This window comes from Odontesthes bonariensis, chromosome 17 (assembly GCF_027942865.1).
Source record: "Odontesthes bonariensis isolate fOdoBon6 chromosome 17, fOdoBon6.hap1, whole genome shotgun sequence".
Taxonomy (NCBI): Eukaryota; Metazoa; Chordata; class Actinopteri; order Atheriniformes; family Atherinopsidae; genus Odontesthes; species Odontesthes bonariensis.
Window position 1 is genome coordinate 4556384 of NC_134522.1, and position 23724 is coordinate 4580107.

The 23724-nt window shown below is 41.4% G+C and overlaps 2 protein-coding genes across 2 annotated transcripts; one reads left to right on the top strand and one right to left on the bottom strand.

Annotated features, from left to right (window-relative positions):
* Nucleotides 1-810: 810 nt before the first annotated feature.
* On the bottom strand, nt 811-12413 carry LOC142366651 (uncharacterized). Its single transcript, XM_075448610.1, has 2 exons — nt 10703-12413; nt 811-2562 (listed from the first exon to the last, which is right to left on the bottom strand). Exons 1-2 carry the CDS (start codon nt 12392-12394, stop codon nt 811-813), a joined length of 3444 nt encoding a protein of 1147 aa, XP_075304725.1. The 5' UTR covers nt 12395-12413.
* A 283-nt stretch (nt 12414-12696) lies between these two features.
* Nucleotides 12697-23416, top strand: LOC142366225 (protein tyrosine phosphatase type IVA 2-like). Its single transcript, XM_075448052.1, has 9 exons — nt 12697-12807; nt 15304-15441; nt 15514-15639; nt 17183-17409; nt 17563-17743; nt 17839-17931; nt 19953-20083; nt 20999-21073; nt 21175-23416. The coding sequence occupies exons 5-9, from the start codon at nt 17648-17650 to the stop codon at nt 21284-21286; spliced, it is 507 nt and encodes a 168-aa protein (XP_075304167.1). The 5' UTR covers nt 12697-12807; nt 15304-15441; nt 15514-15639; nt 17183-17409; nt 17563-17647; the 3' UTR covers nt 21287-23416.
* The last annotated feature ends 308 nt before the right edge of the window (nt 23417-23724 follow it).

Genomic DNA, 23724 nt, shown 5'->3' on the forward strand with positions numbered 1-23724 from the left:
GCAATACTCATATTTGTGCGAGCGTACTTGCGATATTTTCCTAGTATGATTGTTTTATTTCGCGTGTGATGAGAGTGCTGGGGGCTAGAGTGAGTGAATGAGATTGCAAAGTTTAAGGTTTCTCTTGTTAACAACTTGAAACATGAGACAGGTGTTGTGAAATTCAATTATTTCAGTTAGTCTTAATAATTGAAAATGATGGAATAAAAGGAGAGATGAGGAATTTATCTCAGCCAAGACGGTTGAAAGAAACTGAACCATCAACAGAACTACAAATCAAAAGATAAACTACTGCTGAATCACAGTTTGAATGACGGCCGATCTCTCTGCGTTTTAGAGATAAAACAATAATGAGCTCAAGGCAAAAGCTATGAAAGAAGTGCTCACTGCAGCTGGAGTTGCCTTTCTGTTTGATTTTATTTATTATTTATTTATTTATGAATAAGTTTTTATTTATTATCACCTTCGGGAGATGAATCTAAATCACGTCGTCGCCTTGAATCCAGACATTTGTTGTCAGCTGAGCGTCTGGACTCAACAGAAAGTCTTCCAACATGAAACTGAGCTGAAAGTCTTGGCTGTAAAAATCAGAACATAAAGAAATATCAGGGCCGTCGGTTTTAGTCAAAGAATATCGAGATATCCAACAAAAGAAAGTCGTCAACAGAACAACATCAACAAATCACTGATTCCCTGAAAGTCTCTGAACAGCTTAGAAATGACACCACGATGGGACTAAATGAGTCACAGAATGAGTCAAAATGAAAACTCACAGATTAAAACTCACTGCACCTTCAGCTGCTTCCTTTTTCAGGGGAGAAATTTGCAACTTCTTTCTGAAACAGACCACCCAGGAAACCAAACTCCGGCACAGAGCGGCTGAGTGAATGTGGTCTGGACTCTGTGGAGGAGAGTCATGGTTCCAGAGACGCTGTAGAAGGACAGAATACCTGCTCTGTGATCCAGGTACACTCCCACTCTGGAGGCCCGAGGACCTGAGATGGAGGTTTCCTTGTTGTTGTACCAAAATGAATAACTGTTTTGGTCACATCTTAACGCCCAAGATTTTTCATTATAACCAAATAAACATTCAATCCCTCCTCCTGCTCTGCTGATGTTCTTGTATGCGACTGCTACATCAACAACTCCTCCTCCCATCTCCACCTCCCAGTAACAACGTCCAGTCAGACTCTCTCTGCTCAGGACCTGAGGCCTGTTAGTGAATCTGTCTGGATGATCAGAATAAGACTGAGGCTGATTCATATCTGTCACTTTTCTGTTCCCCTCTGACAGTATCAGATATGTGTTTGCTGTGTTTGGATCCAGTGTGATTCCACATGAATATCTTAAGAATCCAGCTCTGCTCTCTGGTTCTGGTTCTGGCTGTGGCAGTAAAACATCCACTTCAGCGGCTCTCAGTGAGATGTTGGCCCATTCCTCTCTCAGGATGTCCTGTAGTTTCTCTCTGAGCTCTGACACAGCTGCTGTCACATCCTCAAAGTGCCTCAGAGGACGGATCTGGATGCTGGATGAGTGTGTAGCCCCCCTGAGTGCTGCCACTGAGGGGCAGCTGTGCAGAAACTGGCTGTGATCCTCTGTGTGTGAGAGCTGCTGCAGCTCAGCATCTTTCCTCTGCAGCTCAGTGATCTCCTGCTCCAGCTTCTCCTGAAGCTCTTTGACTCGCCTCCCTTCGGCTTCCTGCTGGGATCTGATCTGCTGCTTCACATCAGAGCTTCTTTTCTGGAGGAGACGGATCAGCTGGCTGAAGATCTTCTGGCTGTGCTCCTCTGTTTTATCAGCAGAGCGATGGATGGCCTCCAGCTGCTGCTGAAGCAGCTTCACATCTTTCTCTGCGTCCTGGATTCTCTGCTGGATCTGCTGCCGACTCCCCTCCAGCTCTCTCTGCCTCTCAGTCCTTTCTGCTGCAGCTGACACTGTGTCGTGGCCTTTATGTTCCTCCACAGAGCAGAGATAACAGATGCACTTCTGATCCGTACGGCAGAACATCTTCATCACCTCATCGTGATCAGAGCAGATGTTCTCCTGGAGCTTCTTGGAGGGCTCCACCAGCTTGTGTTTCCTGAGTGGAGCTGAATCATAATGAGGCTGAAGGTGTTCCTCACAGTAAGAGGCCGGGCAGGATAAACAGGACTTGGTGGCTTTCAGCTTCCTCCCAGAGCAGACATCACAGGCCACATCTTCAGCTCCAGCATAGCAGTGATCAGCAGGAGCAGCACGGAGTCCAGTCTTCTTCAGCTGCTCCACTAAAGCTGCTAACATGGTGTTTTTCCCCAGGACAGGCCTCGCTGTGAATGTCTGCCTGCACTGAGGGCAGCTGTGGACTCCCTTCTGATCCTCTCCATCCCAGAAGCCTTTAACACAGTGAAAGCAGTAGCTGTGTCCACAGGGAATAGTCACCGGATCCTTCAGCAGATCCAAACAGATCGAACACTGGAGAATTTCTCCTTCCAGCTGAACTCCTTTCTGCGCCATTTCACCGTTTAGCAGCAGCGACTGAGTGAGTTTCACTTCCTCAAAGCTGAAACTGCTCTGAGCTCTGAGCTATAAATGACGTGTCGGTGCAGAGAACAGAGCCGGTCGGTTCACTTCCTGTTGGTTACGCCCATCATGAGCTGCAGATCTGAAGGGGAGGGAACAAGGAAAGGTGTGGACAGAGCGGAGCTGCTGTGGGTGAGAGCAGGAGGAACAGGGAGGTTATCAGAGTTCAGTCCATTCAATTCTATCTGGGACTACTAATCAGTCCAAGACCAAAGATTAGTTTGAGCTCTTTTGAATATCTGCTTCTCAGTTTTCCCCAAAGTGGAAACCACAGAAACCTCTTGTGTTTGTTGTTGTGTATCGTCCACCTGGCCCTTATTCTGAGTTCCTGTCTGAGTTCTCAGAGTTTTTATCCCAGTTGGTGCTGAGTACAGATAAAGTCATTGTAGTGGGTGACTCTAATATTCATGTAGATGTTGGAAATGACAGCCTGAATATGAACTTTAATTCTATATGAGACTCTGTTGGATTTCCTCAGAGTGTTCACAGACCGACTCACTGCCTTAATCACACCCTTGATCTTGTGCTGACTTATGGCGGTGAGAGTGAACAGTTAACAGTGTTCCCTCATAACTCTTATCTGAACATTTCTGGATGACATTTGAGTTTACAATACTTAACTAAACAGTTTCTGATAAGGAATGTACATATTCTGACGTTATCTCACAAGTTAATATTGTTAATTTAAAAATCCTGGAGGAAACAGTTCGGCATCTGAAATCAACCACTTGCACTCTGGACATAATACCATCCGACTTTTTAAAAACTGTTTTTACCTCAGTAGAAAGTGATCTCCTACGAATAGTTAACAGCTCACTGGCATCAGGCATTTTTCCCAAGTCACTAAAGACAGCTGCCATTAAGCCACTCCTAAAGAAGAGAACTCTAGACGCCTCTATGATGAACAGCTACAGACCTGTCTCTAATCTCTCTTTTATATCTAAGATTATCGAGAAAGTTGTATTTAACCAGCTCAACGACCTTCTGAATGAAAGTGGAAGTCTTGATAACTTTCAATCAGGCTTCAGACGTCCTCACAGCACTGAAACAGCTCTGGTCAAAGTGTTAAACGACATCAGGCTGAATACTGATTCTGGTAATGTTTCAGTCCTGGTTCTGTTGGACCTCAGCGCTGCGTTTGATACTGTAGATCACAGAATCCTGTTGCACAGGCTGGAAAACTGGGCTGGACTTTCTGGAGCGGTCCTAAACTGATTCAGGTCCTACTTAGAAGGCCGGAGTTATTTTGTTACAGTTGGCAGCTATGAATCTGAGCGAGTGGCCATGACTTGTGGAGTCCCCCAGGGGTCAATTCTTGGACCACTTCTGTTTAACTTGTATATGCTCCCTTTGGGTCAGATATTGCAGAACTTTAACATCAATTATCACAGTTATGCACACGAAACTGTAGCGATTTTACACGTGAAAATGGATTAATATGCTGGATATTAATAAAAGAAAGGGGCACCACCTGCCATATCCATAACCTTAATTTCGTTACAGTCCTGGGAGGAGAAACTGTTAAAAGTTATGAGGGAAAAGTCTCACTAAAGTCGAATTCTGTCTGAAGAAATATCCGACACTTAAGAATTTCTGTGACGCTCTGATCATTTACAAAACTTTTATTTAAACAGTCTTTCACAATTATATGCCAACAGTTGATAAAGAGGACAGAATAGAGATAATTTGCAGTCTTTATAATAAAAATGCGGGTTAAGAGAGAGATGTAGCTAGGTTGGAATGGGATGAATGGGGAAAGTTTATTAAGTCTGGCCTCTCGCCACCCTGAGTTCAGTATCGGCTAATTAACTCTGACAGCATATTAAAGGGGCCAACACAGCACCATGTCTGAGAGGGAGAGACGAGACCTTACTTGGTGGCAGGGACCCGAAGCACGTGATGTTTGTTCTTCTGGATAACCGTTTGTTATCGAAGGCTGGCGGGTTTCCATTGCAACAGCGGGCGGAAGTCGGGACGAGCTGTTATTCTCTGACCTGGGCTTCGATCAGGAGGAGTCCCACAGGCTTTTCTCTTCCCTTCTCTGCGTGAAGGTGGTCTACTTAGTATCGCTACTTAGTAACGCTACTTAGTAACGCTACTTAGTAACGCTACTTAGTAATGCTACTTAGTAACGCTACTTAGTAATGCTACTTAGTAATGCTACTTAGTAACGCTACTTAGTAACGCTACTTAGTAATGCTACTTAGTAATGCTACTTAGTAACGCTACTTAGTAACGCGTTACTGTAGTCGGACTCGTTACTTTTTTCAGTAACGAGTAGTCTAACGCAACTACTATTTCAAAACTAGTAGTCAGATTGAAGTTACTTATCTAAAACATCGTGCGTTAGTATTTCTGCATTTTGGGGGGACGTATACCCCATAGCGGCCGTCCTTTATTCTCCTGTAACGGCCGCCGCCGGCCGGCATGTTATAGTGACCATACAGAAGCTAACATGTTATTTCTGAATGTTACTTACAAGCCCAATACATATATTTGACTTGTAAACATATATTCATGATTATAACCATACATTTGTATTGAAATAATTTGGGATAATTCCGTTTTCTTATGAGTTATATCAGTGTCCGCGACAGGAGCAGGTTCGCCTGAAGTCACTCGTTGTTTTACATCTACCTACCCAGTAAAAGTGATCTGTCCCACTAACATGTGAAACACCAGCGATATCATTTGTTACATTTTACTCACTTTCCCTAATCATTTTAAATAAATACACCAATCTAAACCACAGTTTTCATCAGTGCCCGTCACAGACGATAGTTGATAGCTTTAGCTATTCGTGCTAACTTTATAACATATAGCCTACGTTTCAGGCGGTGCTATGGAGAGGGCTAGCTAGCTGTTTATCTTACCTGCTCGCAATTGATGACTCAAAGATGACTTGTTAACTTCTTTGTACTGTATTACATCTTCTAGTACCTATATACGATATCTGAATGAGTGTACGGGTGTTTATCTATATGTATACTTCGTCAGGTGTAGCTTTGGGTAATCCAGTAACAGCTGCAGTTGTAGGCGACTAGCATACAAACATTTCTGCAAAGCGACGGGTCTGACGATCAATCAGGTTTGTTTAAACTTTTATTGGTCAACGGGTGGATACAGCAAGATAAACGGGACATTTTTCGCTCAAAAACTTGACTGTCATACTGGCTTGGGCCCATAATTATCAGCAGGTTACGTGATATGACCGTCCGTTTGTCTGCATCGCTGCGAGTGAATGACTGATGGCGCAAGTCAAAGTGTCTAACCTCTGTAGGCCTATCATATGCCGTGCTTTGCTAACTGAACAAATTCTTTGAAATGTTTCTCAAATTGCCCATTTCTTTGGGAGTTCCCAGGGATCTGGAGCATTGTTGTAAAATTCTGTTGGGGTCTAGAGGGTTATATTTATTTATTCTTATCTTAAACTCCACAGTTTCTCGCATAAATGCAACTAAAAGCCAAGTCATGAATACAGATACGGGTTTTGTTCTGATTTGTTTTGTAAAACCACTCCTTGCTGCTCTAATGCGGGACAACTACAGGTTCATTAAGATGTTCAATATAACTTAAGTGTTGCCGTAATTCATATGGATACATGCAATCAGAGTTAAACGCATGGAGTCAAGAATGTCTATTGTATTTTGTTTTTTTTAAAGAAGTGTTTATGTTAAATTGAGTATTTAAGTTAGATTTAATGAAGTAAAAAAAAGCATTTCATTTGTAATAAGTATTTCAGTTAAATGAAGTGAAGAAAGAGTATTTTGATTTTTTTATACTGTTTTTGTTTCATTAAACCACTTCTTGCTGCTCTAATGTTAGACAACTACAGGTTCAATGGGATGTTCAATATAGGCCTACATGTTCATTCATTTACACAGGCCTGAGTGCCGTTAGAGTCCGAGTATGTTATTTTATTGTTATAAGTATTTATGTTAAATGAAGTGAATTTTATTTCTGTTTTTTTTTTTTTTTGGGGGGGGGGGGGTATTATGTATTACTTTTTTACGTAAGAGGTTTTTTTTATATTTTAAGTAAAGTCAAGAAAGACTGTCTTATTTATTTTTTATTTAAAAAACATGTAAGCCTATTTCAAGAAAAAGTTTGCAAATGTCAGAGTTATTTTTGATGTTCCGGTTAAAATAAATGTCAATAAAGTGAGTATTGGCAGAACTGGTAGTCATTTTCATGTTATAGGGGCGGGGGATCAGCCTCTGCTGAGAGTAACTAAAAGTAATCTAACTTAGTTACTTTTAACAGCAAGTAGTCAGTAGCCCCTTTCACACTGCCAAATAACCCGCGTTTAATTCGCGAATTTAGCGTGCCCGCTGTTGCGTTCACACTGCCGACCCGGGCTGCCGCGTCAACTCGACTCGCCTTTTGACCCGCGTCGGACCCTAGTCTTTTTGCCGAGCCGAGTTTGATGTGAACACAATCGACGCGGGTCGGACGTGGGCGTGACGTGAGGAGTTTAAAAGACAGAATGGACAGCTGATTCAGAACAACAGCGACAGGTGAGGACACGTTTTACTCTGTTTTACATCAACTTGGATACATTTTTTTAATATGGCCAACTGGGGAGACAAAGAGGTCTGCGAGCTCCTCAGCCTCCGAGCAGAGGACGTTATTTACCGCCACATTTCGGGGACGGTGAAGGATGGACCTCTGCTGGAAGGGCTGGCGAGAAAGATGGGAGAGCGCGGTTTCCAACGCAGCAAATTTGATGCAGACAGGTGTATTTAACCCTGCCTCCGACGCATGGCTTGTGCCTACGTCATGGTACACGCCCAGCATTTTGTGTTTCGTGTGACGCTCTGCCACTAGGCAACTCCCCCTGAACTCGGCTTCAGGCGACACGGGTCACCCTGACACGCCGAGCGTTCACATTGCTCGACGCGGGTCGAAGGTGCAATTTGGACCCGCTAAGGTAGCGGGTCGCAGTGTGAAAGGGGCTAGTAACTTAACTAAGTTACTTTTTAAAGAAGTAGTCAGATTACTGTTTGAAAGTAACTATGGCAACACTGCTGCTTCCAGGTGCTCCTGGTGCCTCTAAGGCTGGATTCCCCACAAAAGCCGTGAATCGTCTTCAGTTTTGTTTTTACAGGTGTAGCAGCTGGTTGTCTGATTTTTCATTGTTTTCTATGTTTGTCTCTTCATGTTTCTCTTCCTTTTTTTCTCTTCTTCGCTCTCCCTCCCTCTCTGTCCCCCGGTCCGGTTCGGCACCATCACACCATCACATCATGCAGGGCTGGACTGGGACCAAAAAATGGCCCGGGCATTTTTTGGCCATGGCGGCCCACCATGAATATTTATACGATCACACAAGTGATCTCATCACTTTTTGTGAAAAATGCAATTAAATCCTAACACAAATGTATTCATTTAAATAAATCTCCTCACCTTACAAAAGCAGTTTTTTCATTAAATCGCTCTTCTCTGCCACTCTGTCAATCACTGTGTCAGTATCAAGGGACACAAGAACATCTTTCTCAGTGGCCATCAACATAAAGGCTTCCAGTTTGCTGGCAGAAAGGCAACTCCTCAGTGTTTGATGTAGCGGAGGGTTGAAAATGACCGAAAATGACCGAGGCAGGAATATTAATTTCGTATTTCTCCGGTTACCTACCAATCCATTTCAGCAAAGCAATGTTTCACTATTACATGGGCAACTGTAACCTGTAACACCTGCAAAAAATATAGTTATAACAAGCTAAAATAACACTGAACACTTTGGTGTCTACATGAGAGTGTCATAAACATTAATGACACACTTGATATCTATGACTGATGTCATTGGGTATTTACAATATCTGCACACCAGTCAACTTTACATAAGCCTACAAAATGGAATGGCACTAGATACGTTATAGCCTTTCCTACATTAATGATGGTTTAAGTACTGTAATGCTAATGACAGGCGCATGCCACTTTTACACCTTCAAATAAAGTAAATCTACTCATAGCATTAGTTGAAAATAAAGACTGAATGATCTCTGTGACAGAAACGCGCACGCGCAGACACACACACACACACACCACAGTTGGTGACCACCTCCTAACCAACAAGGTTGTGCAAAAAAACAGGCTGGGCTTTTTACTCGTGTTCCAGCCTGACTGGATAAAATAAGTGATAATTTCTGCATGATCAATTCCCCCCATACTGATGTAGTGAAGATGTAGCCCAGTCTTTTATCTATAAATACCTCATTTAAGTCTCCACGCACACGGAGAGCCCTCAGTCCTCCCATTATAAAAACATGTCGTCATTCTGCTAACATTTCGCCTAACATTAGCCTACTGCTTACCGGGCCGGCTATTCTGACCTCCTCAATCTGTCCCTGGGTCACGTCTGTCTCCTCCTTCTCCTCTGAATCCACCTGGATAGCTTCTTCCTCTGTGTTTGGCCTACACTGTTCTACACTCGTGCACTGGGGGCTGCTGAGGATGTTGACGGCCCTGGCCCTGGCCCTGGCCCTGGCCTGCACTTGATGGCCCTGCACCCGGTGCTGTGGTCGTGGTGAAAGCACTTGCAAACATGTCAGTAAGCTTCGCACATTTTGCTGCTTGAAGGCTTTTTAGCCTTTTATCTCGAGCTTCTGTGCACCACCCTTTCGTTTCTGTTGTTTATCCATTTCGGTTTTTGACTGTTCTCTCCTAGTCCGTTCAGCTCAAATGGAAGGCCTGATGACCTGGGTCAACGGCGAGGGGAGGGGCGGGCCAAAGAGGTGCTGAGAGATTTCATTGGACTAGCCCCGTCAACATGAAATCTTGGGCCGCCCGCCGGTCACTTTTTTTTTTTTTTTTTTTTTTTTTTTTTACATTAATCAAAAAAAGAAAAAAAAAAGAAACCGACATCACCGGCCCTCGAGGGGCGTCGGCCCACCGGGAAAATGCCCGGTATGCCCGACTGTCAGTCCAGCCCTGACATCATGTTAAGTATTGTAACAAAACTAAATAAATAAAAATAAGGAGTTAATGGGCATCAAGGGGAGCTTTACATTCATAAAGCTTCCCTTGGCATAGCAAATGTGTTTGGCATTAACGGTATTCGGATTACAATTCTGCTGCCATAATGCTGGGCAGGACAAGGGGTAAAAAAATAAGAAAATGAGACGGAGCGAGTTGCTTCTTTCAGACTGAGAGACCACACCTCAGATATCAGACACAAGAAGTTTTAATCACATCTGAGTTCAAACTTTACAATCAATGAGCCTCATTGTGAAGCCAGAGAGAAAAACAGTGAAGGCATCATTCAGAAGTAACTTCATATCTGAAGCAACACAACACATTCAATCATCTAAAGTCCAGAATGAGACAAAAATCTGCTTTTTTTAAGCACAACTCAGCAAAACATTTCCAAGATAAGAAGGTAAAATCCCTTTTTCCTGTATTTACATCATGTTATAGATTTTCTTCACTGTGTGACGACACAAACACAATCACTGCTGAGAAAGGCAACCAGAGACAAAAAACTGCTTTTTTTCTGTGATTAAACAGTTTTGGTAAAGACGGTTGAAAGAAACTGAACCATCAACAGAACTACAAATCAAAAGATAAACTACTGCTGAATCACAGTTTGAATGACGGCCGATCTCTCTGCGTTTTAGAGATGAAACAATAATGAGCTCAAGGCAAAAGCTATGAAATAAGTGCTCACTGCAGCTGGAGTTGCCTTTCTGTTTGATTTTATTTATTATTTATTTATTTATTAATAAGTTTTTATTTATTATTTATTATCACCTTCGGGAGATGAATCTAAATCACGTCGTCACCTTGAATCCAGACATTTGTTGTCAGCTGAGCGTCTGGACTCAACAGAAAGTCTTCCAACATGAAACTGAGCTGAAAGTCTTGGCTGTAAAAATCAGAACATAAAGAAATATCAGGGCCGTCGGTTTAGTCAAAGAATATCGAGATATCCAACAAAAGAAAGTCGTCAACAGAACAACATCAACAAATCACTGATTCCCTGAAAGTCTCTGAACAGCTTAGAAATGACACCACGATGGGACTAAATGAGTCACAGAATGAGTCAAAATGAAAACTCACAGATTAAAACTCACTGCACCTTCAGCTGCTTCCTTTTTAAGGTGAGAAATTTGCAACTTCTTTCTGAAACAGACCACCCAGGAAACCAAACTCCAGCCCAGAGCGGCTGAGTGAATGTGGTCTGGACTCTGTGGAGGAGAGTCATGGTTCCAGAGACGCTGTAGAAGGACAGAATACCTGCTCTGTGATCCAGGTACACTCCCACTCTGGAGGCCCGAGGACCTGAGATGGAGGTTTCCTTGTTGTTGTACCTAAATGAATAACTGCTTTGGTCACATCTTAACGCCCAAGATTTGTCATTATAACCAAATCTACATTCATTCCCCCATCCTGCTCTGCTGATGTTCTTGTATGCGACTGCTACATAAACTCTTCCTCCCATCTCCACCTCCCAGTAACAACGTCCAGTCAGACTCTCTCTGCTCAGGACCTGATAATATCCAGTGAATCTGTCTGGATGAGCAGAATAAGACTGAAGTTGATCCATTAATGTCACTTTTCTGTTCCCCTCTGACAGTAACAGCTTTCTGTGTGCTGTGTTTTGATCCAGTGTGATTTCACACGAATATCTTAAGAATCCAGCTCTGCTCTCAGGTTCAGGTTCTGGTCCTGGTTCTGGTTCTGGTTCTGGTCCTGGTCCTGGTTCTGGTTCTGGTTCAGGTTCTGGTTCTGGCTGTGACAGTAAAACATCCACTTCAGCGACTCTCAGTGAGATGTTGGCCCATTCCTCTCTCAGGATGTCCTGTAGTTTCTCTCTGAGCTCTGACACAGCTGCTGTCACATCCTCAAAGTGCCTCAGAGGACGGATCTGGATGCTGGATGAGTGTGTAGCCCCCCTGAGTGCTGCCACTGAGGGGCAGCTGTGCAGAAACTGGCTGTGATCCTCTGTGTGTGAGAGCTGCTGCAGCTCAGCATCTTTCCTCTTCAGCTCAGTGATCTCCTGCTCCAGCTTCTCCTGAAGCTCTTTGACTCGCCTCCCTTCGGCTTCCTGCTGGGATCTGATCTGCTGCTTCACATCAGAGCTTCTTTTCTGGAGGAGACGGATCAGCTGGCTGAAGATCTCCTGGCTGTGCTCCTCTGTTTTATCAGCAGAGCGATGGATGGCCTCCAGCTGCTGCTGAAGCAGCTTCACATCTTTCTCTGCGTCCTGGATTCTCTGCTGGATCTGCTGCCGACTCCCCTCCAGCTCTCTCTGCCTCTCAGTCCTTTCTGCTGCAGCTGACACTGTGTCGTGGCCTTTATGATCATCCACAGAGCAGAGATAACAGATGCACTTCTGATCCGTGCGGCAGAAAATCTTCATCACCTCATCGTGATCAGAGCAGATGTTCTCCTGCAGCTTCTTGGAGGGCTCCACCAGCTTGTGTTTCCTGAGTGGAGCTGAATCATAATGAGGCTGAAGGTGTTCCTCACAGTAAGAGGCCAGGCAGGATAAACAGGACTTGGTGGCTTTCAGCTTCCTCCCAGAGCAGACATCACAGGCCACATCTTCAGCTCCAGCATAGCAGTGATCAGCAGGAGCAGCTTGGAGTCCAGTCTTCTTCAGCTGCTCCACTAAAGCTGCTAACATGGTGTTTTTCCCCAGGACAGGCCTCGCTGTGAATGTCTGCCTGCACTGAGGGCAGCTGTGGATTCCCTTCTGATCCTCTCCATCCCAGAAGCCTTTAACACAGTGAAAGCAGTAGCTGTGTCCACAGGGAATAGTCACCGGATCCTTCAGCAGATCCAAACAGATCGAACAAGAGAAGCTTTCTCGGTCCAGCTGAACTCCTTTCTGCGCCATTTCACCGTTTAGTAGCAGCGACTGAGTGAGTTTCACTTCCTCAAAGCTGAAACTGCCCTGAGGGGGAGGGAACATGGAAACTGAGGGGGAGGGAACAAGGACACTTTCAATAAACTCAGAGTTTAATCCAGACTTATTGAAAGGATTTAGTTACATTTTTTATTTAGTGAAGTGTTTATTTATTTGTCTATTTATTTTCTTTTCTTTCATTTGATTTTGTCAGTCCTTCGTCGACGCTCCACACCCGCAGTTACATAGTTGTACCGTTGGTGGCGGTAATGCAACATTACGGATGCTAACAGCCAATAAATTACAAGAAGAAGAAGAAGAAGATTTCTACTCAACATGTCTCCCACGCAGACTCGTCTCTGTCAGTAGAATCGTGTGGATTTTTCGTGAAACGTCTGAGTTTTGTAAGTATTTAGATTAAATGACTGTTTTTCACACCCACACCGTAACTGTCACTGCTGAGTAGCCGATGGCGGCTTCGCTAACAAGGTCACCGCATCCTCGGCCAGCCGGCGGAGCCGTGTTAGCATGCTCCGGTTAGCCTGCCGTGTTAGCATGCTCCGGGGGCTGGGAACACGGCTGCTGACCTGGTTTCACAAAACCTGGCTGGTGGAGCTCTCACTAACACTTTCATGGGACATTTTCTAAATAATGTGCTTATATGTGTGAACCGCATATTTTTTTAAAGTTTTTATTTAATACGTGCCTTTTAAAATCCGTTAGCTCGTTAGCTGGGTGCTTCAGCGTTAGCCTCGCTTTAGCTAACGATGGCAGTTAAACGGCTGTTTCCTTAACTTTCCTTTTTGTTTTTAAGGTGTTTCAGGCGCTAACTTGGTTAAAAACGGTCATTCTAAGCTTTTATTTGTTTTCTGTACATTTTTTATTAAGCTTCCCGGTAAAATCAGGTCGGTGTCTAATTTTAATTTATTTTATTGGAGACTCTTTCCTCATTTCATTTGATATTTAAGACTTTATTTCTGCTGATCGGGCAGTAAACTGCCCTCCGAAGTTATTACATTTTCTATTGATAAATTGATTTGTTTCAAGTTGTTTCACTTGATTTTATGTTAATCTGTAGCTTTGTGCAGAACTTTAAAAGAACATATTGTAAAACAGTTAATTTGCCGACTGAAATCTGAGCTTTTTCTTAATATTCCTGCTTTGAAACGTGATTTTCTGTGTGAGAAAACTAAATAAACTTTATTTCATTTTAACTCAGTTTCAGAAGTATTCAGCCAATAAACTAAAAGATTCAGAACTTGGAGACACATTATGCAACAGTAAAATAATCGTTCACTTTATTGGGATATTTAAAGATAACATACTTTAAGTTAAAATGATTTTATGTTGAATATATTTAGTTTATTTTAAAGTTTTATTCTCAAATAATTACAGTAACAGTGCCCTGAAAGTGTATTTTGTAATAAATATATATATTTGAATACGTTCAAATTTTAAGTGCACTTTTTACACTTAAAATAGCAACCTAGTTTAAGGGAAGTTACTAATTTTGTTTATTGGTGGCAGGTTTTACAATATATTTTAGTACATTTCTGAAAGAAAGTAAATAAACTATGTTTATTAATTATCAGTGTTGTAAATAAACTGCAAGTTGTTCTGCTTTCGCACACAAAAGTGCAATAAACACACTTCAAATTCTGCTTTTCAACAATTTTAATTAAAGCTAAAATAAACTAGTTCTAAATGAGTAAACTTCGAGTTAAAGGATCATTACCACTCTTTAAGTTTTACGAAGGATCAGTCTGACTGCAGGAACACTCAAGCCTGCTGAGATTTGACATATTTAGCACATTTATGTTGGGGTGACGCTGAACTCAAAGTGTTTGTCAGGTGAAGTATTGACTCGTGTTTAGCTTTCGTGGAATCTCCTAAAATGCCCCAAAACACCGCAACTTTCAAAGAAAAGAAAGCAACAATTGCGCTTTGCAAGATGCAATAAAATGAAATCTATTAGATCAGCTGATGAAGCATCAGGAAGCAGCACACCTGACCGTAAACTGTTGCTAGGAAACCGAGGGGAGTTAATGACGAAGGCTGGTCATACATGTCGCACGCCTCAATGAATTGATATGCCATCTTTTATTGTATTGTATTGAGCTTGTATTCTTTATTAATAAGATTATTTTATTTAGTATTACTAAGGGCCTGAGCATTTATTCTGTTTTTGAGCAATTGTTTCCAATACAAATGTATTAAATTCCCCCTATTTAAATCTTTAAATGCCGTTTTCTCAAAATCAGTTTTTTGTATTTTTCCAGTATCAATATCTCAGCCTATGGAGCACCTACTAACACCAAACTTTCCAGTTACACACTTAGCAGAATTCTGAAGATATTTACAGAAGGATTTGTTGATAAATCATTCCTGGCCTGATTTATGTGACATTATAATAAAAAAATATGGTGAAAATCAATGTTTTTTTTAGGCTATGGGCAGTATATGTTGATTTCCTAGGAAATGAAAGCAGATATCCTGAAATCCCTCTGTAATTTTCTACCTGGCTTTATCATATGTTCAGATCTATCTTCTGGAAATATATGCAAATTTGCTCATATTTAATGAGATGATGCCTAATTTGCATAATTAAACATACAAATGTCTATACATTTTTTTTCATACTTGTATAAGTAATCAACTGAGGAAGTTTCATGGTGATTTCTATTATTTTAAAATATTACCCTATTCACCTGTAGTGTCTTGCCTTAAAAGCTAGTTGATAAAGACGCAGAAATACTCCAACAAAGCAGTTTTAGGAGTTTAATGGAAATGCAAAGTACACATATCAACTCGATGCCGGCTCATGGTTTGTGTTTCTGTGCTTTTTAACTGACGGTTTGAATGATTGGGTCTGAAATGACCCGTTTTTTTCCTCTTCACAGCAGGTTAGCACTAAGCTAGCGGGTCGTGTCAGCCAGAACCCAGAGAAGCAGCAGCATCATCAATGGTGTGTCTACATCCGAGAGCCGTCACATTTTCCTGTGTGCGCTCAATGAACCATCTCCTCAGCTCTCATCACAGTGAGTGTTCAGCGCCCGCAGCCTCTCTGCCCTGGCAGCCGCCGCCGCCGCTCACCACTTTGTCTCACGCAGGCTGCACATGTATGGCGTTTGCGAGGCTTGGAGGGGAGTTTTGCCAAGCTCAGCACCTGCTGCTTATTGTGGACAAGTGAACAGGAGGACACAGGGAGGCGCAGTCACTGCCATTCACACACACAGGTCAGTGACAGGAAGGCGTTTTTACTTTGCTGCCGTTAAGGAGAAGCAGGGGGCGGAGCTTTGAATCCTTAATGATTTTTAAAAAAGAGCCTTCGTGCGTCTTTAACCCTTTAAACTTTTACTTAAAGCTTCAACTGATGCGCGGAAAAATACTGAGTGTGACCCAAAGTTGATGAAGTCTGAAACTTCACCTGTTTTGCATGTGATGACGTCACTGGTTACGTCATCGTGTGGCGGCGCCTTAAAGGGATAGTTCACCTCTTTTGACATGAAGCTGTATGACATCCATTGATATCAATGCGTTCAGCCACCTAGCGACAGCCGCGCCTGTTACGGTGTTTGCTGCTCGGTCTGCACAGCAGGCAGTGATACGAAGGGAGAGAAAATAGGGCCAAGCGATTGTGAGGTCTGACTTTTTCCTGGAGAACCATTTTGTGATGCAAATGTATTACTCTGTTGAACGCATATTGTTTTGAGAAGCAAAACGCTTTATTTTTTAAACCCCAGCCAACTAGCCGGACTACCTTCATCAACACCAAAACGAGGCTGGAACTCTGCTCACAGGACGCAGCAGGGGGTAAGAAGATGTTCATAAATGATGTTGCTGATATGGGATGTTACACAGCTTCATGTCAGAAGAGGCGAACTGTCCCTTTAAGGCCTCCGTATGCTTCTCCGTCGCTATCAGCAAATTCGTCTCCGTGGCCACGGAGAGGCTTTAAACCTTTCAGGATGTCGGATACTTAAGGCAGTTCACCTCCCGATCAGTCGGCGTCGCTACCAGAGGTGGGCAGTAACGAGTTACATTTACTTGAGTAAGTTTTTGAAAACATTATACTTCTAGGAGTAGTTTTAAATCTCTATACTTTTTACTTTTCCTTGAGTAGATGTGTGCAGCAGAAACTGTCCTCTTACTCCGCTACATTAGGCTACAATGAGCTGGTTACTTTTCTTCTTACCTCTTTGGTATTCTACGTCTCATTATTTTTATCCCCCCGCGTACGCCTCATTTTAATGTTTTATTCTGACAGAGAGAGAGACTTCCGCCAAAGGCTCTACCACCTGACTGTGTTCCACCAATCAGACGCAGCCGTGCAGTCTGGTCACGTGACCGTACTCGATCTCAGCGGCGGGACGGGTTAGCTTTAGCATTAGCAGTCGTAGCAAACAAACAGAGAAACAGATGAAAAATGTCAGAACCAACGGTGGGAAATGAAGACGCAGACGAGGCCTCATACTGAAAGCATGTTTACCTTACAAAGAGTGAGAAACAGCAGCTACATTCTCATCATCTCTTCAAATCTGGGCTAAAAACCTACTTATTTAGGATGGCTTTTAATACCCAGTAGTGATGATGACTCTTATCTTATTGATTTTGTTGTATTTTATTGCTTTCACTGTTCTTTTATTGTTTTTACTTCTTCTTCTCTTTATTTATTACCTGCTGTAAAGCACTTTGGCACACCGTAAGGATAGTCTGTAAACTGTATAAAGCTGTATAAATAAAGTACATTTTACATTTGCATACTTGACCTCCTCTCAGGTCCTTACTGCCATCCTGTTCGACCCGCATGAGGACAAGCCAACCTGCAGTCTGTGACCCGTGTTGGGGAGGAGGCGAGGCTTCGGTTGCAGCCTGGGAGTTTTCTCCGCTGCTCTTTTGCTCTCCGTATTTTCCTTTCGTCTCCTGCTCCGAGTCTTCTCCGGATTCATAAAAGACGAAGCACAGATCTCATTTTCTGCCCTAGATCTTCACCTGTTAGATTTCAAGTAAACGAGCCAATTTTATTTGATTGCCAAGAACCTTTTTTCCCCCCCAACTTGTTTTGTACCAAATGTGATATTTATTTATTTATTTATTTTTAAACTAACATAACTGCAGATTTTTTTTTTTTTTGTGAAATCAGTTGCTTTTTCTTTCAGTTAAAGTTCCCGTTGCTCCGTTCTCTGAAGCACAGTCCTTTTTAAGACTTTCATTCTTTATTAACGAACCTTTTCGGGTGTAAAAATGAACCGACCAGCTCCAGTGGAAATCTCTTACGACTGTCTGAGGTTCCTCATCACGCACAATCCCACGAATCCACAACTGGGAAAGTTTATCGAGGTACGACAAGCTTGCGTTTAGTTTTTATTTGTTTATTTCCTTTTTTTTTTATAGAGAACAAGAGTGACTTTTTGTGTTTGTTTTTTAATGAGCAGGATTTAAAGGCATTTGGAGTGAACACGCTGGTGAGAGTGTGCGCCGCCACGTATGACAAGACGCCGGTGGAACACGAAGGCATACAAGTCCTGGTAAGGGATGTATGCACTTTTACATCTAGTTATGTCAAGAAAACTATCGTCTGTAAATGATGGCTTACAGTAAAAACATTTAATGGCTCTCCAGTCATTAAAGGATTAAGCCAGCTTACTTAAAAGTCTTAATATGGAACTGAAATGCAGCTTTAAAGTGGTGTGACGTGACAACATCAGCAAAATGTGAACCTTTTGTTCACCTGTAGTGTCTCGCCTTAAAAGGTAGTTGGGTTAGTTTCCTCAAAATCAGTTTTTTGTATTTTTCCAGTATCAATATCTATGGAGCACCTACTAACACCAAACTTTCCAGTCATACACTTAGCAGTATTCTGAAGATATTTACGGAAGGATTTGTTGATAAATCATTCCTGACCTGATTTATGTGACATTATAATAAAAAAAATATGGTGAAAATCAATGTTTTTTAGGCTATGGACAGTATATTTTGATTTCCTAGGAGATGAAAGGAGATATCCTAAATCCCTCTGTAATTTTCTTTTCATTTTGTGTGTAAACAAAATGAAAAAAGAATTTTGCACCTGGCTTTATCATATGTTCAGATCCATCTTCCTGAAATATATGCAAATGTACGCATATTTAATGAGATGATGCCTAATTTGCATAATTAAACATACAAATGTCTAAAATTTGTAATACAAATTTTAGACATTTGTATGTTTGTACAAATTTTTTCATACTTGTATTAGTAATCAACTGAGTCAACGTCAGCAAAATATAACAAAAGCTTGATCTAAATAGCAGTCGGATATGAATCATCCGGAAGTCGCTAGAATTAACCGTAGAACACATGTAATTTAAAAAAGCCGTCCATTTTATGTGAACAAAATCCTGAATGTGTTGGAACAGCGTTCTGTTTTTAAGGTTATTAGCACGAATATTTTCACATGAAGCAAGTCGGCTGGAGCTGAAACGGAAGCTAGCATAGAACGGAAGGAAGCTAGCAGAGAAGAGACGGAGGAAGCTAGCAGAGAAGAGACGGAGGAAGCTAGCAGAGAAGAGACGGAGGAAGCTAGCAGAGACGGAAGGAAGCTAGCAGAGAAGAGACGGAGGAAGCTAGCAGAGAAGAGACGGAGGAAGCTGGCAGAGAAGAGACGGAGGAAGCTGGCAGAGAAGAGACGGAGGAAGCTGGCAGAGAAGAGACGGAGGAAGCTAGCAGAGAAGAGACGGAGGAAGCTAGCAGAGAAGAGACGGAGGAAGCTAGCAGAGAAGAGACGGAGGAAGCTAGCAGAGAAGAGACGGAGGAAGCTAGCAGAGAAGAGACGGAGGAAGCTAGCAGAGAAGAGACGGAGGAAGCTAGCAGAGAAGAAAGCTAGCAGAGAAGAGACGGAGGAAGCTAGCAGAGAAGGAAGCTAGCAGAGAAGAGACGGACGCTGAGCCAACTTGTGTTTATCTTGTTGGACAAATAGTGTCTAATTTCTGCTGAAATGTCACCAGAACTATCCCGCTAGCACAAGCACTTCATCATATTGTCCTTAATGTGTCCATCAGAGCAGCTTCAGCCTGTAAGCTGTTAATGTGAACTAATATTCTGAGTCCCATCAAAGTCCAACCAGAATAAAAACGGCTCATTTTATCAGACCGTGTTGCATCTGTAGCATCAGAGAACTGCTGGTTAAGGTGTCGTGTTAACTGCTGTTATTCTGAGTCACTGTGTTGTCTGATAACAGACAATAAAACAGGAGAATAAAAGGCTTTATTAGGAGTTCAGCTGCATTAAAACACAGTTTATAAAAGCAGAGACAGCAGGAGAGAAGCTAACAGATGTTAACACAGCTGGATGTTAGCTGGGAAGCTAACAGCTGCTGTTCTATAGTCCTGTTATCGGTATCAATATTTGTTTGCTGCATTCCTAAGTTCGATATGTACCAAGTGGAAACGCTAACCCTGAATATGCAGGCAACAGGAAGTGCTTCAGTAATTTGTCCATCTGCCACAGAATCATGACTGTTTGCTGATCTGCAACAAAAAGACCAACTAAATGAAGACTTTCTCTCCAGGATTGGCCATTTGATGATGGTTCTGCCCCGCCAGACCAGGTGGTTGACGATTGGCTGAGTCTGCTGCAGACCAAGTTTAGAGAGGAGCCTGGTTCCTGTGTGGCTGTGCACTGTGTTGCTGGACTGGGACGGTCAGTATGAAGTAGCCTGGGTGGAGGAGCGGTGTTACTTTGAACCCTACACCTTTGTTTTCGTTGTCAGTTTGTCCTGAGTCACCTCAGATCTCACTCTGTAGATGTGGCTCGTAGCAGCAGTCAGAATTTGATCTGAAATTTAGAGGTGACAAAATATGGAAAAATGTATTTTTCTTGGGAGCAAAGTTTAGTGTAAAACACTCAAAAAAAAAAAAAAAAAATCCTGGCATTTTTTTTAGTTCCCTTTTGTTTGAAAGTAAATATCCGAGAAATAATTCATCATGGCTTATTTATTTATTGTATAAGCTTGCTAAATAGGATAACTGGTGTTTAAACATGTTAAAAGATTTATAACTGACGTATAAACATGTTTAAAGATTTATAACTGACGTATAAACATGTTAAAAGATTTATAACTGACGTATAAACATGTTAAAAGATTTATAACTGACGTATAAACGGGTTAAAAGATTTATAACTGGTGTATAAACATGTTTAAAGATTTATAACTGACCTATTAACATGTTAAAAGATTTATAACTGACGTATAAACGGGTTAAAAGATTTATAACTGGTGTATAAACATGTTTAAAGATTTATAACTGACGTATAAACATGTTAAAAGATTTATAACTGACGTATAAACGTGTTAAAAGATTTATAACTGGTGTATAAACGGGTTGAAAGGGATTCAAATCAGTATAAATATGTTTAAAAGGCTTGAAATCAGTGGATATATCTTTAACAGGACTTTTTCTTTAGTCTTTAAAGCTCAAAATTAGCTCCTTTTGGACGTGTTTCTTGGTGAATTTCAGAATCACTGTTTTCATTGTCAGATAAAAAGGGGTTTTACTTAATAAGAGACATATATGATATGATTTGTGATGTTTTACTGCACTTGTGTGTTTTCAGAGCTCCTGTGTTGGTGGCTCTGGCTTTAATCGAGTGTGGGATGGAGTATGAAGATGCCGTGCACTTGATAAGACAGTGAGTGTTTCGCATCCTTCACCATCCCTGTGACTGTTTACTTCTGCTCTCTTAAGGGCGAACTCTAACCCCGTTTCATGTTTCTCTTTTGATGTTGTCAGAAAACGCCGCGGCGCCTTGAATGCCAAACAGCTGCATTACCTGGAGAGCTACAAGCCTAAACTGTGTCTGCGCTCCAAAGACGCTAACGGGCAAAGCTGCTGTATACAGTAGGAGTCTTTAAAGAGAAAAAGTCAAGGTGGTACGTTTTCTTTCCCTCTCTTTGGTTTGTAACCTCACCTGAAGTCGTAGCCACGACCCACAATGCTTAGCTCATTAAAGTGAAAGAAGTTTTTATTTGTCTGTAAAACTGAAAAACTCTTACTCCAAAGCTTCTTCTGTCACTTCTGTTTCATTTTTAAACATTTACAAATGGTACAAATTCATTCTACTTCTGATCCCAGCTCTCAACACTAAAATGAGTCGTTGTCAGTGTGTGGATGCAGAGGCCTACTGGTTTATTACACAGTGGATTATATTATTAAATATCTCATTGGCCAAATCGGTGAGCTGCCTGTGACGAAGACGAGTTGAAAAAGTGTTTAAGCAATGTGCTTTGATGCAGATGGAAAAAATACAAATGTGTTGAGTTTGAGATGTGCTGTATTAAAAGTACAGTTTACCTGCCTGTTGTATGTCCCAGATCAGACTCAGTCTGCTTTACCAGAACAAAGTTGGATTGGCTGTAAATGTTTGGCTGTTACTCCAAAAAATATTATCAGTACAAGACAAACAGCATGTTAAAGGAGAGTTGGTGAATGTATTGATATAGGAACACTTAAAGGTTTTGGTAGATTATCCCATCAAACGTTCAGAACACAGTCATCAGGATTTTTAGGCCTCTACTTCTAATTTAAATTAGCACAAAAATACACAAATGGCTAAATAAATTGGTTCATATTATGTTAAATGCTGCAATGATTAATGTTAATTTTTATTGCATTAATGTGTATGCATTTCTGTTTACTTATGCAAATGAGGGGTCCGGTCTTTCAGTGGGTGTCATGGACTCAGATTTCCCCCCATTGGTTGATGATCGCGCTACTCCGGTCGTGTTAGCCTGAAACCGGAAGTAGCAAAACGGTACTTCCGGTTTCGAAGCTACGCTAGAGATAGCTTTTTAATTCAACATAACGGAACAGTTTCTGTTTTCTAAGTCACTCATTTAGCTGCTTAAAATACAGCGGCTCTTTATAAAGTCTGAACAAAGAGCTAGGCTGCGGGAAAAGCTGCATTTAAGCCGTTGTTCTAACGTTGTTAAGCTAGCCGCTAACGCTATTGGCTTCCCCCACTTCCGGTTTGTGTGGCTTCATTCTGAAACGGGTATAACAATTTGAAAGCACCCTCATTTGCACAATAAAGCAGAAATGCATACAGGAATGTAAAAATGGAGACATGAAAAATATAAAAAGAGGAGATTTAAATAAACGGGCTTGGGGGAGAAGATGTTAAATACATCTATATATTTGAAATGATTACAGATATTAAATAAAGCTGAAATCAAACTAAACTAAGGAAATGAAAAATTTGGAACGAACAACAAAATAGAATTACAATAGATTCCAATTATTACAAACAAATTAAATTGAAAACTGAGGAGCAAAGTAAATGGATGAAGACATTTAACACAAAAAAAGGTTTAAAACCAGAGCCAAAAATTGTATTTATTTTACATGTCATTCAAATATTTAAGCATTAATTTCTTTTTAACTTAATTTTAGTGTCAGTTATATAACTTATTTATGTAGCCATTTAAATGTTTTTGTATTTATTTCAGATTACAGCAGTTTTAGTCCTCCAGACATATAAACAGTGATGTCAGAAAGCGTCTGATATTAATCCTCCTGCAGACTCTTAAGCGTAGATGATGTTGGGTTATAATCTGCATGAAAGCAGTCCAGGATAGTGAACGATAGTAGATCCTCACAAACACATCTGTCGTATGAAAATAACTCAAATATATATATATATATATATATATATATATAAATAAATATGATGCTGTTATCAAGAATAAATCGGACAGTCTCCCAAATTCTTTGTGCGTCCGTGTCACAACAAACATGGCGGCCATAGTTTCTGCCTCTCCGACTCTTTCAGCCAGCTGCTGTGTTCATGATGAGCTCCTGGGTCTTTGTGCTGTTTTCATTTTTTTCTGTAGGTTTTATTTCCTTTCCCCTTGTATCTTGTGCCTCCTTGTTCTCGTTATTTATTTATTTTTACCGTGTTTCTGTGAACTGTTCATCTGACTGAGAAACAGATCTATTCGTCTTGGATAATTAAAGTGCTTAGTGCTGTTAAAAACTGTTGCTCTTTTTTTTTGTCCATTTTAACACGATGGGAAACGCTTGTTTTCATCTGTGTGTCTGTTTATTTCAAGGCATTCTGCTTCAAAGCTAAAATGATGGTGAAGTTCAGGTTAAAAAGAAGCACGTTGAGTCAAACCAGCGGACTGCTGTTGGACGCTTGGATGATTTGGCTTTTCTGTGCAGCCGTGATTGGTTAATCTGAAAAGAACTCCATGAACTCTGTGGGTGTTTTGCTTGGAGCGAGTGTGTCTGTCAGTGTGAATGATTGGTTTTATTGACACATGCAGGAACTGACCTTGAACA